General features: G+C 42.2%; 1 protein-coding gene across 1 annotated transcript in view; it reads left to right on the plus strand.

The window, feature by feature from the left end:
- adamts6 (ADAM metallopeptidase with thrombospondin type 1 motif, 6) overlaps positions 1-15,430 on the plus strand; it is a 52,644-nt gene extending 37,214 nt beyond the window's left edge. Inside the window, exons 17-24 of the mRNA XM_054612671.1 lie at positions 30-110; positions 2,474-2,637; positions 3,525-3,663; positions 5,930-6,059; positions 9,496-9,700; positions 9,781-9,957; positions 13,348-13,504; positions 15,035-15,430. Of these exons, the coding sequence (XP_054468646.1) occupies positions 30-110; positions 2,474-2,637; positions 3,525-3,663; positions 5,930-6,059; positions 9,496-9,700; positions 9,781-9,957; positions 13,348-13,504; positions 15,035-15,144 (1,163 nt within the window). The 3' untranslated portion in view covers positions 15,145-15,430. The remainder of the gene's footprint in view (positions 1-29; positions 111-2,473; positions 2,638-3,524; positions 3,664-5,929; positions 6,060-9,495; positions 9,701-9,780; positions 9,958-13,347; positions 13,505-15,034) is intronic.
- The last annotated feature ends 4,411 nt before the right edge of the window (positions 15,431-19,841 follow it).

Genomic DNA, 19,841 nt, shown 5'->3' on the forward strand with positions numbered 1-19,841 from the left:
CTTAACGATCTCTGTACTTGTACTTCCAGGCTACATGGAGGTGGTTCAGATCCCCAAAGGGTCCGTTCACATCGAGATCAAAGAAGTTGCCATGTCGAAGAATTACATCGGTGAGTCAAGGCACATTTAGAGTTAGACTGCCGCAGGTAGTTGCCATTTCATTTGGTACAGACATTCAAGGTCCCCAGAGGATGAAGCTCACTGACTTTGATTAATCTCTGATGTTCCCTCTAGTGCAGACATGAGGTTAACATTAATGTTTTTTAAGTAGAATAACCAAACAGAAATGACATGGATTGCCATGAAATTTGGTATAGATATTCATGTTCTCCAGATGATGAATCCTAATGATTTTTGGGATCCCCTGTCATTTCCTCGAGCACCATCTTCAAGGCAAAAATTACTGGTTACCCAATGACTTTGGTGATCCCTGACGTTCCTTTTGGCACCACGACCAAGAAGTTGACATTTCTGGTTTTAGATGAAACACCAAAAGCTATCAGATGGATGGCAATTCAATCTGGTACATATATTCATGTTCCCCAGATGATGAATCCTAATGACTTTTGGGATGCCCCGGCATTTTCTCTAGCTCCATCTGCAGGGCAGAAAATAGTTATCCATGTAAATATCTCAACATATACTAGATTGGCACACAATTTTGTACATGCATTCATGTACTCCAGAGGTTTAACCACACCGTCTTTGTTGATCTCATGACATTCCCTCTAGTGCCACCATGAGGTCAACGTTTGTGGTTTTCAGTGAAATATTTGAACAGCTATTAGCTGGATTGCCATTGAATTTGGTACAGACATTCATGTTCCCCTGAGGATGAAGCTCGCGGATTTTGGTTCCCAATAGCGCCACCACGAGGGGGATGTTTTGGGTTTTAAGTGAAATGTCTTGACAACTGTTGGATGGATTTCCATCAAATTTGGTTCAGACATTCATGTCCCCCTCAGGATGAATTATCCACTACAGTACAAATACCTGCACAACTAATGACAGCTGCACTCTGAGCTGTTCATGGTAAACATTACATGCCTTTAGCTCAGAGCACCACTGTGCTTAGTTCAGCCTCACAGAGGAACTAGTGTGGCTGCAGACTCTCTGGTCTCGTTTCACTATCAATCCATCAACCTCAGTGGAACTCTGTATTTCACTACAGTGTGGTGAAAATCAATTTGCGACATCAAGCTGTTTCACATTATCTGTTCGCTTCTCTGTCAACCACATTTCCAGAGATTTCCATGCGTCTCTGTCAAGCGCAAATTAGAAGATGCCATCGTTAAATCTCCTGTTGCCTAATGTAAAGCCGTAAAAAACCCAGTCTGTAAAACCTCCCTGAATCTTAACACATGTGATGGCCCTCTTGGCACCAGACTCATCCGCTAACGTTCCAGACTAAACAAAAAAGTATTTGCATCACCGGCAGCGTCGGACCCAAAACAACCAAACGACCGGATTCAATTAAGCCCGTTCTGTGTCTTTTTCATTAACAAGAGAAAGACATGTGACAGCGTGTTGAATTTATAGTGGATGGTGTTGATGGAGGGCTTAAGTTACACTTTGAACCGGAGAGCTGCATCAGATTTATAGGGCCGTGGTGACAGCTGCCTGCTCCACCAGGATTATGGGGGATATGATGTCTATATATCAAAGTTTAAAGACTGCAATTTTGGTTAATGTGTCGTACTAGATGTGTCCCTTCCAAGCAATCTGTAACTTTGTTATGAATTTCATCTGTGACCCCAGTGATAAAGATAATATTTTTCTTTTGCAGCGTTGTCTGAGCTATTTAGGTCAGCAGAGTTTGCATTTTTTCGAAGAATGTTTTATTAAAGCACAAGCTGAGTGAGACAATATAAAAATAGAGGCCGGGATGCCTGTGGAGACTTGTGTAAACTTCACCGAGCAAAATCACAATGCTCACACTCTGTGCCAGATGTGCTGAAAAATGAATTTATTGTAGAAGGGGATTGGGATATTTTAAAGAGGACTCAACTATTGTTCGAGGGAGGGAAGGGGGGGCGGAATCTGCGGAGCACAAGCCAGAGAGACAGAATAGCGAGCGGTTGGATCGTTTCTCCTGAATTTGGCCCCATTTCAAGGCAGAGAAAGTGGATATTTTCAGATCTGTTGTGCTTGGAGACCAACTTTTGTTTTGACAACCAGACAGAGTTTGGTATTCATGAGATTCGTCCAGGCTTTCACCTGAAGTGTGTTTTCTTTCTCTCCCCAAAATTAGACGTATGTACATGTCGGTGCACGTGAAAGCCTGCATTTACAGCATGTGTGTGTGTGTGTGCGTCTGCTCAGAAAGTTGACATCAGAGAGGCTGTAAATGATGATGGTGATGAACGTTGGCGATGACATCACAACAAATGATTGTCTCCACCTGTCGTCTCGGCTACCGTTCCTGTCCGCTCCAGCTTTCTGAAAGCACTTCTCTTTTTCTGTGACTACGTAGCTCTGAAATCTGAAGTGGATGATTACTACATCAACGGGGCGTGGACCATCGACTGGCCCAGGAAGTTTGACATCGCAGGGACGGCCTTCCACTACAAGAGACCCTCGGACGAGCCGGAGTCCCTAGAGTCGCTGGGAGCTACCACTGAAACCCTGGTTGTCATGGTAACGAGTTATATTTAACTTTACATCATGCAAAAAAAGAAAACATTGCATGTGTCAAAAGTAGCACAGTGGGAGCAGCAGCTGGTCCTGCATTATAGCTCATTCTGTGGGCCCCAAAAATGGTGACATATCACATTTTAGGTAGTTATAACAAACTTGTTCATAAACAGTCGCTTGTTTACACATCCGGCAGTCACAGAGCAACATTAGCATTTAGATGGATTGTTTTTTGTGTCCACATGATGAATATCATGTCCCTTTTCTCTCTTTTAGCTCTTTTTTTGGTCTCCACCACTTCCTCACTACAAGAGACACATTTCACATTGTTTTCACATTGTCATTTTAATACATTGTTATTGTAAAAGTATTCAATATAATTAGAATTATTAACTTGTATGTATGCAGTTGGTCTGAGTCCACTTAAACATCTGGCTGCTAACCTTAGGTGACCGTCAGCTAGCGGTTTTGGGGCTTAAAGCTATTAGAAGAAAAAAACAGTTTCGCTTGATTTGGAGAGCATCTGTGTTTTAGAGTTTGCTTGTGCATATTAAATAGTGCTTTAAATAGGTTTCACGGCAAGTTTGTCTGCATATTTGTGTGTTAATGTCAGCCAACTGATGTTCTGTCGTAATACTCTGTGGTTTCTGCCTTGACATGAATGCTGAAAATACCAGACCACACAGCACCACTGGAATAGACGAGCAACTGGCCGCTCGACCATTCTTTGTGGTTTGCAAAGCGCGACTCCCTCAGTCTCCATCTGCATCCAGCAGACTAATATAAATCCACTAGAGCCTCACTGATGCGGACTGTGAAAGAACTGCACTTACAGCTGCTATAATCAATATTATTTTACTATGTCTTTCTTTTTGCTGCTTCCTCTACAGGTCCTCCTTCAGGAGCAGAACATGGGAATACGCTACAAGTTCAACGTGCCCATCCAGCGCACAGGAAGCGGAGACAACGAGGTGGGCTTCTCCTGGCACCACCTGCCCTGGTCTGAATGCTCAGCTACCTGTGCTGGAGGTAAGTCAGCCTTGACTGCAGTAACTCTCCTCTCTCTTTTTTTTTGTGGACTTTTAATGGTCACAGAAACAAAGCAGGAGGTAATCTTTCCAATGTGAAATCTGTAGCAAAGAACCTCAGGGTTTCCAGCTGAACTTTTCACATAAAGGTTCCATTCGATACTGTAAGACTTATATTAGGAGTAAAGTCTTTGAGATGAACTGTTTTATCATTAAACCAACTCTTTTGTCTCAGCCAAGTGTAAAAAAATACACATATTAAAGATATGTTTTAGTTATTTACAAATTTCCCGTATTTCCACGCAATTTTTATTTGAAAATTGAAAATTTTGCACAAAAACAGGTGGAGAAAAAGGCACTTTGTTTTGAAAACGAAACCTCTACAAATGTCAGCTCACTTTACAAACAATCTTTCATGCATTCATTCACTCCCCATTTAATCACCATAACTTACTTACTTATTATAACGCAAACTCGGTCACCCGCACACATCTAGAAACACTACATTTTCTGCATTTTTGTCTTATGTTACATGGTTGGCAATTTATTTTGGAATCCAGTCTAGCATTTTATCGTTTAGCCTTCACATGACATACAGTTTAGAGTGTCTTTTATTGGGCGTAAAGTAAACACTGATTTTCTTAAACTGCTCTACAAGTTATCATTATTGAAGTTTATTTTTCTGCGAGAGGAGAACACCACGTCGACCTTCTGCCGAGCTCCAGTGGCAAGTTGTCTTTTGCAAAAAGAGCACTCCAAGCATTTTGGTGTTGAATAGCATAACACGCTGTGGGTGTTTTAAATTCTTTTTGCATATTTCTACCCTTCTCAAATATTTAATACCTCATATCTTGTGTGTGTCTTTCATTCTGTAAATCTTCCCCAACCAGTAATTACAGGAGCAGCGTGTGGAAACCCAGTATCATAATTTGCGATGGCTTTCCAAAATCATTACTTTATAGCTGAGAGATTCAGCCCTCTAATAAATTCAATATGTATATTTTCCATATCTTGGCCAGAGTAATGAATATGCTGTAATTTCTGTGAATGAGCTGCGCTGCATAGCTTCTGGTTTACCAGCGCTGCACACAGATACGGCCGCTCTTGTCCCTCCAAAGTCAAACATTCAGCGTCTGAAACCGCAGCGAAATGTTGACCGTGGCCTCAAGAATGACTAAACCAAACCTTTTAGCCCAAAAGCAATGGGTTTCATGTAACAATAAATAGTGTTTCTTCCCAGTTGTCAAGTGTGGCCTGGACGGGTTTGTAATATTTTGTAAAAGCATGACTGAATAAGCATGTGGTTTCTTTCTGAAGAAGGATTTCCAAGTCCGCAGCAGAAGTCTGAAGCTATTCCTCGGAACGGGAAGCACACATGTTCCTCCCGGTGTTGTAAACATGCCTTTGCATTGTTGATCTAATATTTGACTGTGACCGCGCTGAGCTTTAAATCAGTAAAAGGTTATTTAATCACACACACGTTCGATACGGCTCGCTCAGCTAATCCTGCAGCGTTGTTTAATATATTACTGCCGTAATAAAATCTATGAAAAACATCTTTTGACAGCCTTACAACCAAAACTTCTTTTTCTACCCCACGCTTCGTACTGTTCCTCCAAACTGTATTTCACTTCATGCACAGATGGGTAGATTTTCTGTACTACACACACACACACACACACACACACACACACACACACACACACACACACACACACACACACACACACACACACACACACACACACACACACACACACACACTTCCATATCTCATTACATCTGCCAGACAAGTCTGCTGTGGGTTATGTCCCACGAGGGCCCAAACAGACCCTTTCTGAGTTGGTATGGCATACACACATGCACACACACACAGAATACACATGCACGCTCACACACACACACACTCACACACACACACACACACACACACACTCACACACACACACACACACACACACACACACACACACACACACACACACACACACACACAGTGGGAGGTGTGACACTGATACGGTAGCCCTCACTCTCTCCATTAGAAGCCAAAGTAAAGAGCTCTCTGCTCTGTAAAAGCGATTTGCCAAGATATCCTGCAAAGAATCAGGAATTTACATGTCTGGATTTACTACAGACTGAAAGCGATACCATCTCCGCTCGACACGACGGCCGGCTTCCATGTTTTTCTGAAAGGGGGGGGGGAGATCAGCTGAGCTCTGTGCTGCCTTATTGATCTGTCTTTTTTCACTTTTTTACCCCACATTTAGGCTCCCAGAAGCAGGAGGTGGTGTGCAAAAGGCTGGATGACAACTCGGTGGTGCAGAACAGCTACTGTGACCCAGACAGCAAAACTCCAGAGAACCAGAGAGACTGCAACACTGAGCCGTGTCCTCCAGAGTACGTAACGCTGAGTCATGATTCCTTTCATCAACTGATTATTGATCTATTGTTTAGGCTGTAAAATGTGACTCAAGTTCTCAGGTGACTTCTTCTTCAGGTTGCAGGCCAAAACCTGAATATAATATAAAATAGAGAAAATCAGCAAATACTCACATTTGAGAAGCTGAAGGCAGAGCATGTTTGGCCTTTTTACTTGATAAATGACTTAAATGATTAATTACTTATAGAAATGACCATCAATTACAATTATTCTTTATAAATGAATCACTTTTTTTTTTTCAATTTTTTCCTCAAGTTCTGCTCTCCAGCTAAGTTTAAACTTAGTTCAGTACTTTTGTATTTGAAAACTAGTTTTCTAAACTTTCTTTGACATGGAAAGTATCAAAAGTGCTTTCCTAGAGTATTTACCATCATCTAAAACATGTATTAACTGATTTTGTTGGCTTCTAGGGGGCAGCTGAAACATGCTTTTAACGCAACATATTCTCAACATTTAAGATAAACATGTTACAAAAAGTTGCCTCGTTACACATTGCCTTTGAGTCGCACAGTAGGAGGAACAGCTCGTCTTAGAAGTTGTGAGGATGTCGCATGTGTACAGATTGTAAAGCCCTCTGAGGCAAATTTGTAATTTGTGATTCTGGGCTATACAAAATAAACTGAATTGAATTGAATTGAATTATACTATCATGATAAAAGTTTTAGCAAACAGTTTCCTTTTTACACATTGCCACAGAGTTGCACAGTGGGAGGAGCAACTGGTCTTGGAAGTAGTTTTCCCCCATTGATATATCATCATAAAAACATACAGAGCATCATTATCATTTATTTGGAGTCGTGTTCGTCTCCACCTGATGACTGTAAGGCCACCATTCTCTCTCTTTTAGCTCCATTTTGGGTCTCCACCACCTCCTGAGGGAAATATTTGTCTCTTTTGCGCTGCTAAATGCTCCACTATATTAACCAGCTAGTCTTTAAATTCATCTCCTGTTTGGTGCAGGGCAGTAAGCATCTAGAAAGAACACTGACGACAACATTGAGACTGAACCAAAACAGCAAAGTTGCACGCTGTGTAAACTAAATAATTAGCTTAAATGCTAAAATCCATAAAGCTGAGGAGAACTGTGTCAGGTGATAATTCCTCGTAGGTTTGCTTCACCTTTCGCATTTCACATAGACATTTCATCCATTGTTAATATGAAAATATTCCTTTAAGTTAATGTTTTCAAAAAGAAAAACCCTCCATAAAAATGAGATATTAAAGGGATATTAATTCGCCTCCAATGAGCCCTACTTTCTGAAATGTGTTTGGAACAGGATAATAAAAATAAAATGGCCGTGATTTATAACTTCATATGTTAACTATTTTAAGTGTTTGCCTCTCGCCAACAATTAGAGCCCTAAAAATGACCACCTGTGTTTGATTGTTTTGGCCGCGGTGCCGATCCCATACACGCGTATACAGGTGGAATATGAACTTGTGTTTGGGGGCCAAATGTCTGTAAACTCAAAAAACTGTAGCTGGAAACATGAAGCCAGATGCTGGAAAAAGAGGGATTGAATGCATCGGGTTAATTAGTTTCATTTGTGTATGAGAGCGAGTTCTGGTGTCCTTCAGCCAAAAAAACTGATAGTATCTTAAATCTACTGCATAAGTGGTAATGTGCTTCCATACATTCAGACTACAGTCTCAGGTTATTTATTTTCACATCTGTATTCGGTGGACGCAGACATGTGCTATCTCATTTATTTTGATTAGTACTTGAAGGCTGCTGCAGAGCGCGTGTGTGTGTGTATTGAGTTACAGTGCACACGTGACATTAGCCTCGGGACAGGCCGACTAATAGAGGGCCGGGTAAACACGATTGTTTTAGAATAGTCAGGGTTTTATGGGCTCCAGTAATGAAAGCTAGCACAGATGTTTGAACACGTCGTTAATGCTGTATACATTCCTTCAGATGATGTAATATCTCACCGGCTGGACGCGTTTGGAGGGCCGTTGTCTGGGCAGTTTTATGATATTAATTCTGAAGTGTGTTGACAGAAGGTTGAATATGTCTGGGTCTAATTTTCTGGAGGCCAAACAGCTCAGCGGCATGGCGTGGCAACACGGTGGTTAGCGTTTGGTTTATCGCCATCATTCAGGTTTTAATGGATACTAAAATGTTTTACAAAACTGTTTGTGTACAGATTTAACTAATGAGATGTGTTTGTGAGCTTTAGAGGGTCTGCTAGGTGGATCTTTTTTCATCTTTGGAATCTGTTTCCCCCTGCTTCCAGTCTGTATGCTAAGCTAAGCCAACATTATCCTGGCTCCTGCTCTATAATGAAAGCACAGACATGAGAGTGGTATCGAGCTTCTCATCTAAGTCTTTGAAGAAAGTGAATATGAGTACTTCCCTAAAGACCACCAGGGAAAAAACTGACTGATTTTGAGAAACCTTTTCAGTTTATATTGTACATTGGTGGTGTGTATTACCAACATATTTGTAGTTATTAATCAAGTTACCACAATCTAATTGATAAAACGTTAACATTGTGGCTTTCAGGGGCACCCAAAGGTCAAAATAGTATTTTTTCTTAGAACCTTACTATTATATCGTTTGTTTCTCGAGAAAACCGTGTTTTTATTTCATACAACAAAAAAGGTCAAAGTTCAGGTTCTTAATTATTTTGCTTCTTTCTTTCTTCTTTTTCTTATACTGTCTGTCTGATTCAGTTTTCATTTTGGCAGCAACTTTATCTTAAGATTTAGTCATGATGCTTACTCGTTTTTGACATTTTTATCCTTCGTAGTTTTAGTCCACAATGTGTCCCCTTTAAACCTGCAACTGTCTGTTCAAAGAAGAAGTAAATAAGATTATTTATTTGACCCTTGACATTTTTTGATAGTGGATGTATTTCAGTTGGTACCAAAAAGTTACTGAGGTTTGATGCCCTGCGTCATTTGGTAATCCCACTTTAATAAAGTCACACATTACAGAACCATAATGTGATTTTACGCTCTGACATTATCAAAGCCTTCTTGTAATGAAGTAACCACAGGGAGTATAACACACTGGTACACAGAGTAACAACACTGTTAGTTTTGGTTCTACTGTTCATTTATTCCCCAAATTACAAACTACAAATTAAATATATTATGATAACGAAAATAATCCCTATTTGCAACAAAAAAAAGGTGAATAGAATTAATTAATTAATTAAATTCACAGAAAACAACCAAGGAATATTAAGATAGACAACACTAACGAAACTTGTGGTTACAAAGTCACCATTTTTACAGAATTTCGGATAAATAAAGGTAAAAACATTCACAACTGGTGGACCAAGTATGTGATGAAAGACCTCCACCCATAAAACATTTGTCATTAGTCCCACGCAAAGCAAACCTCATCTTCTCTAAGTTCAAGATTCATGTCTCCTCCTCCAGGTGGTTCATTGGCGACTGGTCAGAGTGTGGCAAGACATGTGACGGCGGGATGAGGACGAGGACCGTCCTGTGCATCAGGAAGATCGGCCCCGCTGAGGAGGAGACGCTGGAGGACACCCACTGTCTGACTCACCGACCAATCGAACGAGAGTCCTGCAACAACCAGTCCTGCCCGCCAAAGTGGGTCACCCTGGATTGGTCTGAGGTAAGATAATATTCCATAACTATTTTTGGCTCGTCGTGCCATTAAGTCGTTTTTTCTGACACCTTCTCCTCCGTCCGTAGTGCACACCTAAATGTGGCCCCGGCTTCAAGCACCGCATCGCCTTGTGCAAGAGCAGCGACCTCGCCAAGACCTTCCCGCCCGCCCACTGCCCGAGCCACAACAAACCCCCGGTCCGAATCCGCTGCAGCTTGGGGCGCTGTCCACCTCCTCGCTGGATCCCTGGTGAATGGGGACAGGTAGGACCACGACCAAAAATCTCTAATATTATCCTCTTAGTAATACTATTTATTGATATTGATCTAGATTGTTTTGGTGTGAGTTACCTGGTAATGTCTACCTTCTCTCTAATATAATGGGACTAGATGACACATGGCGTGATGCTCAAAGGGTTTCTTAAAATAATCCACACACCTTGTGGTGAGCAGTTTCATGTAGGAAACATTTTCCTTTTACTACACATGCCAGTAGCACTGAGGGAATTGTGCATCTATACCACAGACTGTATATAAGAAGGGGACACAGTAGTCATGACCTCAACCTCTTGGTTTCCTGCAACCAATAACCAAAAGTGACCATATTTGGACTGAGGAGGAGTGACGTAGAGACCTGTCAATCAGTGTGTAGCCCTGCCCTAAAGCATCCCCTGCTTTATGGTCTGTTTGACTCTAAATGGAGCATCATTTACTAAATGAACATCATGCTGTATTGAAGAAGACTTGAAACTAGAGATTGAGACCATAAACTCATGTTTACAATGTTTACTGAGGGAATAAATCAAGTGAAGTTAGGGTCATCTTAGACTTCTCATGAACTAGAATGCAATCTTGAGGCACTTCGGCAGTTGTAGTTCAGTAGAAAGAAAGTAGTTCCTACATAAAACTGCTCGCCACAAGGTCTGTGGATTATTACCTTTTTGGCGCTTTGATCACCACAAGCCGAATGACATCTAGTCCAATTTTATTGGAGAGAAGGTAGACGTCTCAAGGGTCGATAGCTCCAACACCTGGCAACTCACACCAAAACTATCTAGACTGATAAACAGCACAACATGTAAGAAGAAGAATATGTCTTTTTGATTTTGGGGTGAACTGTTCCTTTAAGCATGATTTTAGCAACAGTACGCTAGTTAATCCTTTAAAAGGATAGCCTGGATGTTTAAAAGACAAAAGATGCTCAGACAGATTCCATGTGTTGGTGAATGGTTAATATAATTTACACCTGGATGACACACTAAGCAGGCCTGTGATGTGTGTGTGTGTGTGTGTCTGCATAGAGGTTGTTTGTGTGTGCGAGTCCAAGTGCTCCAGCCTGGAGTTGCTGATCAGCGTCAGTAATATCCTCCCGGCTGTTTGAAGTTTATCTCTGCCTCGGACCAGGCCTCTCTATCGCTTCCAGGAACAAGGCTTAGAGGAAGGCCGAGGAGTAGCATTCCTGGGCTCACCCTGACATGACTTAGTGCGCTGAGCGAGGCTGTCGAACTCTTTAAAAAAACACTCAGCTGACTCATGCTGGTGAGGGGGACGCCAAAGAAACGTGCGTCACAGAAAGCTGTGTGTGTTATTCTGCAGGGTAAATCAGTGTGAAAGTGGGATTTTTAAACAGCGTGCTCTGATGTTTATAAAATGGTCACTCTCTGGTGATGTCATGGTCTGAGCCCTGTGCAGTTTCAGGTCATGGGTCAAAGGTTGAGAGCCAGGCAGTTGAGGTCAGGGCTCTGCCTCGTAACGGCCACATGTGCGTTGGCAGACAACAATCACACACTTTTACAATTCGATGAGAGCCAACACACAAAGCAGAGCGCACTGATAAGCTCAGAGAGCTCCATCAAAGAGCCGAGCCGAGGGTAATACCTCGCAGAGTGACAGCTGGAGTACGCTCTTACACAGCACTTTCTCATGCACTGCAGATGTGTGTGCAAACTCTTTTTGGCTGTAATTACAAGCTTCTTCGTCACTGCTCCCTCAAAGCGTCAGAAAGGGGAGATCGTTGCCAGCTACCGAGCTCCTGGTCTCCCAAGGCCAAAAGGTCACCGGTTCAAATCCCACTTAAGTCTCTGCATTGACGTACGCCATCTGTCATGGCCGGCAGCGGGTCCTAATAAAGACTCTCTAATTGGGAAGGGATGACATGAGGGCTCACTGATCTGAGAGCAGCCAGAGAGGATCATTGAAGGTGACAGAAAGCCGCTCGTACACGGACACACACGCATAGTGACGGCTGACAGGTGTGCGGTTTCTCCTGGACAGTAATCATGACGAGGCATTTGAGGCCAAAGGTGTGTTGGCATCTGCTGCATTTGTTTTTGTAGTTTTGCTGCTAAGGGAGTTTTAACGGCCACCCATATAACAGTCTCAGTTTTTTATTATAACTCACATGTTTATAGGAGTCAGGTGCACAATTTGGGTTCAGTACAAAAACCTCTTTCATGTGTCAACAAAGGTTTTCTCACTCAGTTCATAGAGTCCATTTTCATTAACGTTTTGTTTCTTTTCTATTAAAAAAATAAAGCCAGTACGGCCAAATGCTAAAGGAGGCATATTTTGAGTTGTTTTTATTACGACACATTAATATTTAATACTCCAATGTCTCATGAATTCTAAATAAGACTGCAGCACTGGGAGTAATCCCAGAAGATTGTAGACATTCATACTTCAGTGAGGATGCACTTCTAATTAAAGAAAGAAGAAAATGGCACCCACTCATTAGAAAAAAATGTCCCACGAAGTAAATGATCACCACCTCACTTTCTACTCGTCTTTTATTAGGTTTTTTTAATGGATAATTTCACATTTATTTGTCTCTTTTGTGTTTTTGCTAGTTTTGTCTCATTTCTGCAGCTTTATTTGCAGGATCATTTTTACAAACTGTGGTGAAAGGTTCAGGTGCACGCTTTTAATGTATTTATTGAAGCGTGCCCACTTTTGCCCACTAATTAACTCGGTCAGAAGTTGCAACAGCAGTGATTGTGACACACAACGAACAAGAAAACGAACTTTAAAAATGTGCATAAAGAAAACGTGTTACTTCTTTGAGTCATAACTTGATCTGAATGTGAAATCACATCAAGAAGACTTCCAGAACTTTCTAGTTACGGCCTTTCTGCCAGCAGCACTTAATAGATGTTGCCTCATAATTTCATCTGAAATGATTCACCCTCGTCTCCCTCACTGTTTGAAGCGCAGCTCTTAGTCTGAAAAGAATTAGAAGAGGCATCTTTTATTCTCCTTACACATGCAAACATGAAAAGAAACCTCGTAAAGCAACAGTTGAACCGATTCCTCCGAGTTTGGAAGCAGAACGAGACAGAAGGGAAGGTGACTGTCTGCTCGCTGCCTGCGTGTCCTGATGATTGGTTGATTGGATCAAGTCGTGCAGCGCGTGTGTGTGTGTGTGTGTGTGTGTGTGTGTGTGTGTGTGTGTGTGTGTGTGTGTGTGTGTGTGTGTGTGTGTGTGTGTGTGTGTGTGTGTGTGCAGGGATTACTCAGAATGGCTGAGTGTGTGTCTGCGTGCATGAGGGAGTAAAATCTTGCAGCATTCAGGGTCACAGAGGAAGGATGCTCCTCCTGTCTCCACTTAACTCCACCTCCCTGCAGAGACGATAAGTGTGGTGTGTTCTTCTGTTGCAGTGTTCGGCCCAGTGCGGCCTCGGCCAGCAGATGAGGACGGTGCAGTGTCTGTCGTACACCGGGCAGCCGTCTAACGACTGCGCCGAGTCCCTCCGACCCACCACCATGCAGCAGTGCGAGAGCAAGTGCGACGCCACGCCCATCTCCAATGGCGACGGTAAGAAGAGGATAGCGCTGGCTCTTATTTTTTGATCACAAAGAAAATGTGAAAAAAAATGCCTTTTCTTTGTGTGGTCGCCCAGACGGACGCAGGTTTCTATTTAAACCTGCGGCTCCTTCAAACATGAATACCTACTGCACTACACTGTGCATTGCTTTTCACACAAAGCCCCGCTCCAAAAGGTTCTAAACTGTCTCTATCTTCATCCTCACTGTTCTGCTATGACCTAAACACGCTCGGATGACACACTCCCCTACACTTTGCCAGCTACATTAATCTTTCCAGTGAGGTTGGCCGCTGGTCAAAGCGAAACAGCTCAACCCTCCATATACACTTACACATGATGGATGGCCGTGCAGATGCATAGAGAAGGGGCCTTTCGATTAGCCTGAATGGAAAACGTGAGCAGCGTTTACAGGCCGGCTAATGGGATTAGCTGTAGGCTAATTGTTCCTTTACGGACGGCAGTGAGGCAACGTCTCGTTTCATTTGGCTCTGCAGAGGCAGGGGCCAAGGCCTAATAAGGGAAGACACTCTGATCGTGATAAGGCATTTAGAGCACTGCCTGTCCGGCATCCAGCAAGCAGTTTGTGTGTATGCGTGTATGTGTGTGTGCATGGTAGTGATGGCAGGAAGCCCAGCTAGCGAACGAGGCCAGATCTGTCTCAACTTCAGCCTCTGCGTCCAAGTATAGTTGTAGAGTTTGATTCTGTTGAGGCCTGAGGGAGAAGCACCAGCCCTCCCAGAGCAGGATAACCCCAGTCTGTTCCTCTCATGTATTCTGGGAGGAACAGCGATCAGCATCCGATTCAGCTGAAAAATAAATACCCTGCGGTGTTTGAAAAGTCAAGAAGGTAGTTTTAAAGCACTTACTACAACTCTGGAGGTCGTTCCAGAGTCCTTAAAGACTTGTTTCAAGGAATCAAGATAGTTTGTCATTATGCAACTTAGGTTTGCACAACAAAATGCACAACGAAATCACGACAAACAAAAAACAGTAAAGCATTCCTGTGTCCATTTTTTAAACTTGCATCAGACGAATGTTAACTGCAGTAAAAAAAACAATTCTCTGGGCAGAATGACCGACTTGTTAACACTAAAAACTTGACTTTCATACTTTCATACGTGGCAATAAAAAGATCTTAAAAAGTATTGAATTTTACATGGTGAACCCTGCAGAACCCCTGCACGAATATAACTGGTAACAAAGTAGTAATTTTTTTTCAATATTTTTAAATAAAGAAAAAGATTTGCAACTTAAGAAACAGGTTTAAAGTCCTTACTTTGTGCGACAACTAGAGGGTTAGAAGAGTTTGAGGGATCTTGAAATCCTTCTGGGCTTTTCCAATCTCCAATTCCATCTCCAGAAGTGACTCAAGTGTAATGATAATAGATGAGGCTGGAAGCAGGTCAGGTCATAAAAAGAGTCATAATCCTGGCAAAAAAACATAAAGCATTACAAAAACTTTCTCGGAAAGCTTATCTGAAATGTACTATGATGCTCAGTGCTTTTCTTTCTCTCTCCAGAGTGCAAAGATGTGAACAAAGTGGCCTACTGCCCGCTGGTGCTGAAGTTCAAGTTCTGCAGCCGTGCGTACTTCAGACAGATGTGCTGCAAGACCTGCCAGGGACACTGACACCTCGGAGAGCGAAACAGAGAGACGGAACGGCAAGAAAGATGGAGGGAGGCTGACGCAGCACTGAAGAGGAGAGAGGAAGGAAACAGGGCGGACTGAGAAAAGAAAACCCCGAAACCCTCTGGACACAAGGAAGACAGAGAGGGGGGGGGACAGAAGTAAGGGTTTCCTTGTTTATCACACCTGGACCACCTGCCCTCCATCGTGGTGGAACCCAAACCACTGCTCAGCACCCCGACGCTGACACAGACTGATTTTAACTCGTCACTTCTGTGAAGTGGAACTTGGAAGATTATTCGTCGGTGATGTTATTTTTATTATAATAATAATTATCGATATCATTGTTAGTCTTCCTTTCGTGTTTTTTTTTTTTTTTTTTTTTTTATGAATCCAAAGTGCTGGACACATCGCTGGCAGAGGAGGTTACCCCTGGAGACGGACAAACGGAGGGGGTGGACTCCTCTCTAGAAGACGTGGGGGGGGGATGGGAGTTGGAAGTGTCGGGCTCCCGTCTTTGGGTCGACTGTGATGGTGCTGTCGGCAGGCAGACCTTTGGCTTCGGTGCACTTTTTTCCGTGTAAATACTTTGCCAATTTACCGCTCAGATCCAACAGAGAAAAAAACCCATCAGTGTACTGTATATTTATTGTACAATTCAAAAACAGAGCTGAGATATTATCATCTGATCATGTTGGTGTCAGATAGGAGCCTACTGTCATGGAAGGGAATGTAATGTGATTGAACTCATATTCAACGTCTCTGTGCTGGAATGAAAATATTACATACTGTAACATACGTTAAACCCTTATATACTGTAAGGATTTGTATATCATATATGATGTTAATCCAGGACCAGATTATAGCAGGATTTTTAAAGCGCTTTTTCTTTTCCCCAGACGGGTGCCTTAGTTCCTAACACGTGAACAAAAGCTCACCCCAGTGTCAGCCATTAGTCCAAAGTAACATGAAGAGCTTGTCAGACGGTGCCACATAAAAACACTATCACCAAACTGGCCTTTGCTTACAGTTCACGATTGAAGGATTCATTTTGAAGGAGCATATTCTACTAAGCAGCTTGTTCATTGGAATCAGAGTGCAGTCATTATTTCTTTATCTTTTAGGCTGGATGATTATTAATCAAAAGTTGTCATATTTTTGTTTTTAAGAAGAAAGCAAAGTAATTGTTTGAGCGCTGAGAAGAGTTAAAGGAATAGTTTACATTTGCTTTTTTGCTGAGAGTTTGACAGGAAGATACCTCTAACGTCTGCTCTGTAAATATGAAGCTTTAGCCAGCAGGTTTAGCTTAGCATAAAGACTGGAAACAGGGGGAAACAGCTAGTGTGAGAAACATCAACCTCAAACAAGTTATATTGAATTTCTTTAATACGTCCAAAAACGTAAAAAAAATGAAATGTTTAACGCTTCGTTTTTGAAAGGATTAAAAAAACAAGATAGTTAATTTGTGAGATTTTTAGATTGGCTAGGTGTTTCCCCCTGTTTCCAGTGTTTATGCTAAGCTAAGCTAACGTCTCCTGGGTGTAGTTTCATGTTTAGTGTACAAACTTGAGAGTGGTGTCAAACTTCTCGTCTAATTCTCAGCAACAAAATGAGTAAGCATATTCCCCAAAATGTCTTTAACTATTCCTTTAAATAAAGGGACCAGTGCTAAATATACACAGTCATTATGAATACTTTGCCAGACCACATTTTCAGGCTTCAGACTCCCTTTCTCCAGCCTTTCCTCTCATCATCCTTCAGCAAAAATGACAGAAAAAAAACAGCCAACCCAATGGTGCTTTCCCCCTCTTTTATTTTTATTATTTTTATTTCCATGGAGTGCTGTGTTTACCTCTTCTTTTCCTCCTGCTCTGCTCCGAGGGTTACGGCCTTCCCAGGCTTCTGGTGCTATCAAGTGTGTGCTTCCATTCAACCCTCCAGGGTACATAAAAAGTGAGGCTGGTTCCAAACAATATGAAATAATATCCCTGTCAATATCTCCGTTGGTTAAATGCTGGTCATGTTGTTGTTTTTCGTTTGTATCGGTTTATACCTCACACTGGGAATTTTGTGCTGCAAACAAAGTGGACGCTCGGTATGTAGCCGACTTACCCAGGTGACATTCCTGCTGGTGTAGTGGGGGTGGGGGGGGGGGGGTTGTGAAAGGGAACGTCTCCATCACACACTCGTTATGGAGCCTAACAGAAGGAGTCCGAGAAATCCGGAAAGACAATTAAGGAGTGTGCAAGAATCTCATCGAAGCTGTTAACAACTAATTTCTAATTTTGCTGCTGCTACTTTTTTGTAGCCACCTTCAGTATGAACAATGTCGAGCAGATTTTTATCGGTTACCAAACCTTGAGTGAGGCCGTCGGGAAGAGACAGTAGTTATGAGAAGCGTTTGAATTCAAACTGCTTGGACTAACTCATCTACTGGCTGCGGGATACGAGGCCTCCAGATATAAAAAAAAAAAAAAAGAGAAGTGAAATCACTCAAACTGGTACTCATTGCTGTGAACTTGGATGTTTGAATGTCACATTGCTTATACCTGTACCTAAAGTGCAAGAGAAATGAAAAGCATCATGTGATTAGTTGCGTATATTTTATATTCAGTATTATTGTTGGTACACTGTTACTAAATTTTTTCCTTTTTTTTTTTCAAATGTAAATTATATGCTAATTTATTGCGTTGTCTCACTTGTACATTTATTTCACTGCATGCAAACTGAACTTTAGCATAGTGAAAAAAAGATGCAGTGATGCAGCCCTTCACCAGAATCCCCCCCCTCTCTTTTTTTTAAAAAGTAGATACAATAAAAAGAGCAGCTTTTAAAGAGACTCTGTGTTAGTGGATTCATTATTTTCCCCCTGCTTGTCAAAACACATAAAAACATGTCCGCACAACATTTGTAGTGATGCACACAGCAATCCCTGTTAAGAGGGAATAAAGCTCCACACGACACAGAGAGGTGTTGGTGCCAGGGTGGATGCTCCGTTCTCACAGGCTTTAGGAGATATATGCTCTCTTGTCCTTTCACTCAACTCTTGGAAAGCACCCACAGCGTGAGAACAGCTAATGGCATCACACCAAGGATACCCGTTACCAAAAAACGCTCCATTCATTCGCTGCCTGAGTTTAAGGTGACGGAACCGGAGAAGGAGGGCAACGTCTTGTAAAAAAAAAAGAGCTTTTTGTCCTCATCCACCGAACACCGACACACTGGCTGCATCATCATCTGAGATTCAAACATAATAAACGTCAGCTGTTCTAAGAGAAAACACCATTCTGAACTGGCCCCGCTCTGTTGCCATAGCTTTGGTACGGCTCTCTCATTCTGGCCTCAAGTGTCTGGATTCAGTCTTTGGGAACTGCGAGGTTTCCACTCTCCTTGGTAATTAATTCCAAATAAACAGTAACTAGCCCACTTGGCTGGGAAACGCCGCCGTCTCCTTCTAATCCATGGTGTCCAATTACAGCGGGAGACGGATGGCCTGTTTGGTTTATTGTAACCAGTTTAGAATACCTGTACGTCTGGCCCAGCTTCTGTCTCCCACCACTGGACCGTCTGTGATTACATTAGTCCGAACCTGCAGAGTTGAGGGCGACGAGGAGAGGCAGGAAATGGAAGGTGATGGAGTTCATCGGCGGATGACCTTCACACGTAACATTTGCACAGATGTGCGCACATACGCTGACGATAGCCTGTTGTAGATTAAAGGTACAAATAAAAGGTTTTTCTTTTAGAAACGTAAACCGTTCACTGGATACTGCGCCTCAAGATGATCGAGTTCTAGACAACACATGTTCCCAGGCAGCTTTATTCATGTTTATCCACACAGTTTGAGTAATTCAAGTATATTATTGGTTTCAGCACTTTCGGTCGCGAAGTGGTACAGTAAAATAAATCTGCATATGTTTTCCAAATAATGGTATGTAATGCTGAGCTCCTCGTCCAAAATTTCAACTGGAAAACCACCTGGAGTTGGATTTCCATCCCAAAAAAGTCGGAAGAACCCCACCTAACCATGACCTTAAAAATCCAAGATGGCTGCTCTGCCCATTAACAGTAAAACGGTTCTAGTGATATGTTGTTTATTAGCACTTCCGTCTTACTTATGTGTCATTACATTAGTCATCATACAGTGCTGTCCATCTTCTATCTGTGGTCAAGTTGCTACGGTGTTTGTATGCACCAAATACCGGCGTAATGGGTTGTATCAACTCGTATTGCTAACAATGGCTAACCTGAAATTCAGTCATTTCAGGTGTGGCGTTATTCCCAGCTCAGATTTTCCATTCACGATATAAATGGAAAGCATCAAAAACTGGTTGACATAGTGACTTTTCTCCAAGGGCTAGTTGGTGCACCTGCTAGCTGGCCGTGCTAGCGCTTGTCAGTCATAATAGAGATTATTTTGCTTTCTACTGTTGGTGTCCCCCGACATTTTTGTTCACCTTTTCTTTAGAAGAAAAGAGTTATTGAAGAGGGAAATCTGAAGATCTCCAAGCTAATGGCCGATTAGCAAACTCGTTAGCTCATTAACTTAGCTCTGGTCACCAATGGGACAATAAGTTAACACCGTTTATTCAAAAGACGCACTTGTGTTATCATTTTCACCATCATAACTGTGTGCAAACCTTTCCCCCTTTTTGTGAAACTTTTTTACAAAACAATAGCTAATAAGCTACGATAGCTTC

The sequence above is a fragment of the Anoplopoma fimbria genome, chromosome 14 (assembly GCF_027596085.1).
Source record: "Anoplopoma fimbria isolate UVic2021 breed Golden Eagle Sablefish chromosome 14, Afim_UVic_2022, whole genome shotgun sequence".
NCBI lineage: Eukaryota > Metazoa > Chordata > Actinopteri > Perciformes > Anoplopomatidae > Anoplopoma > Anoplopoma fimbria.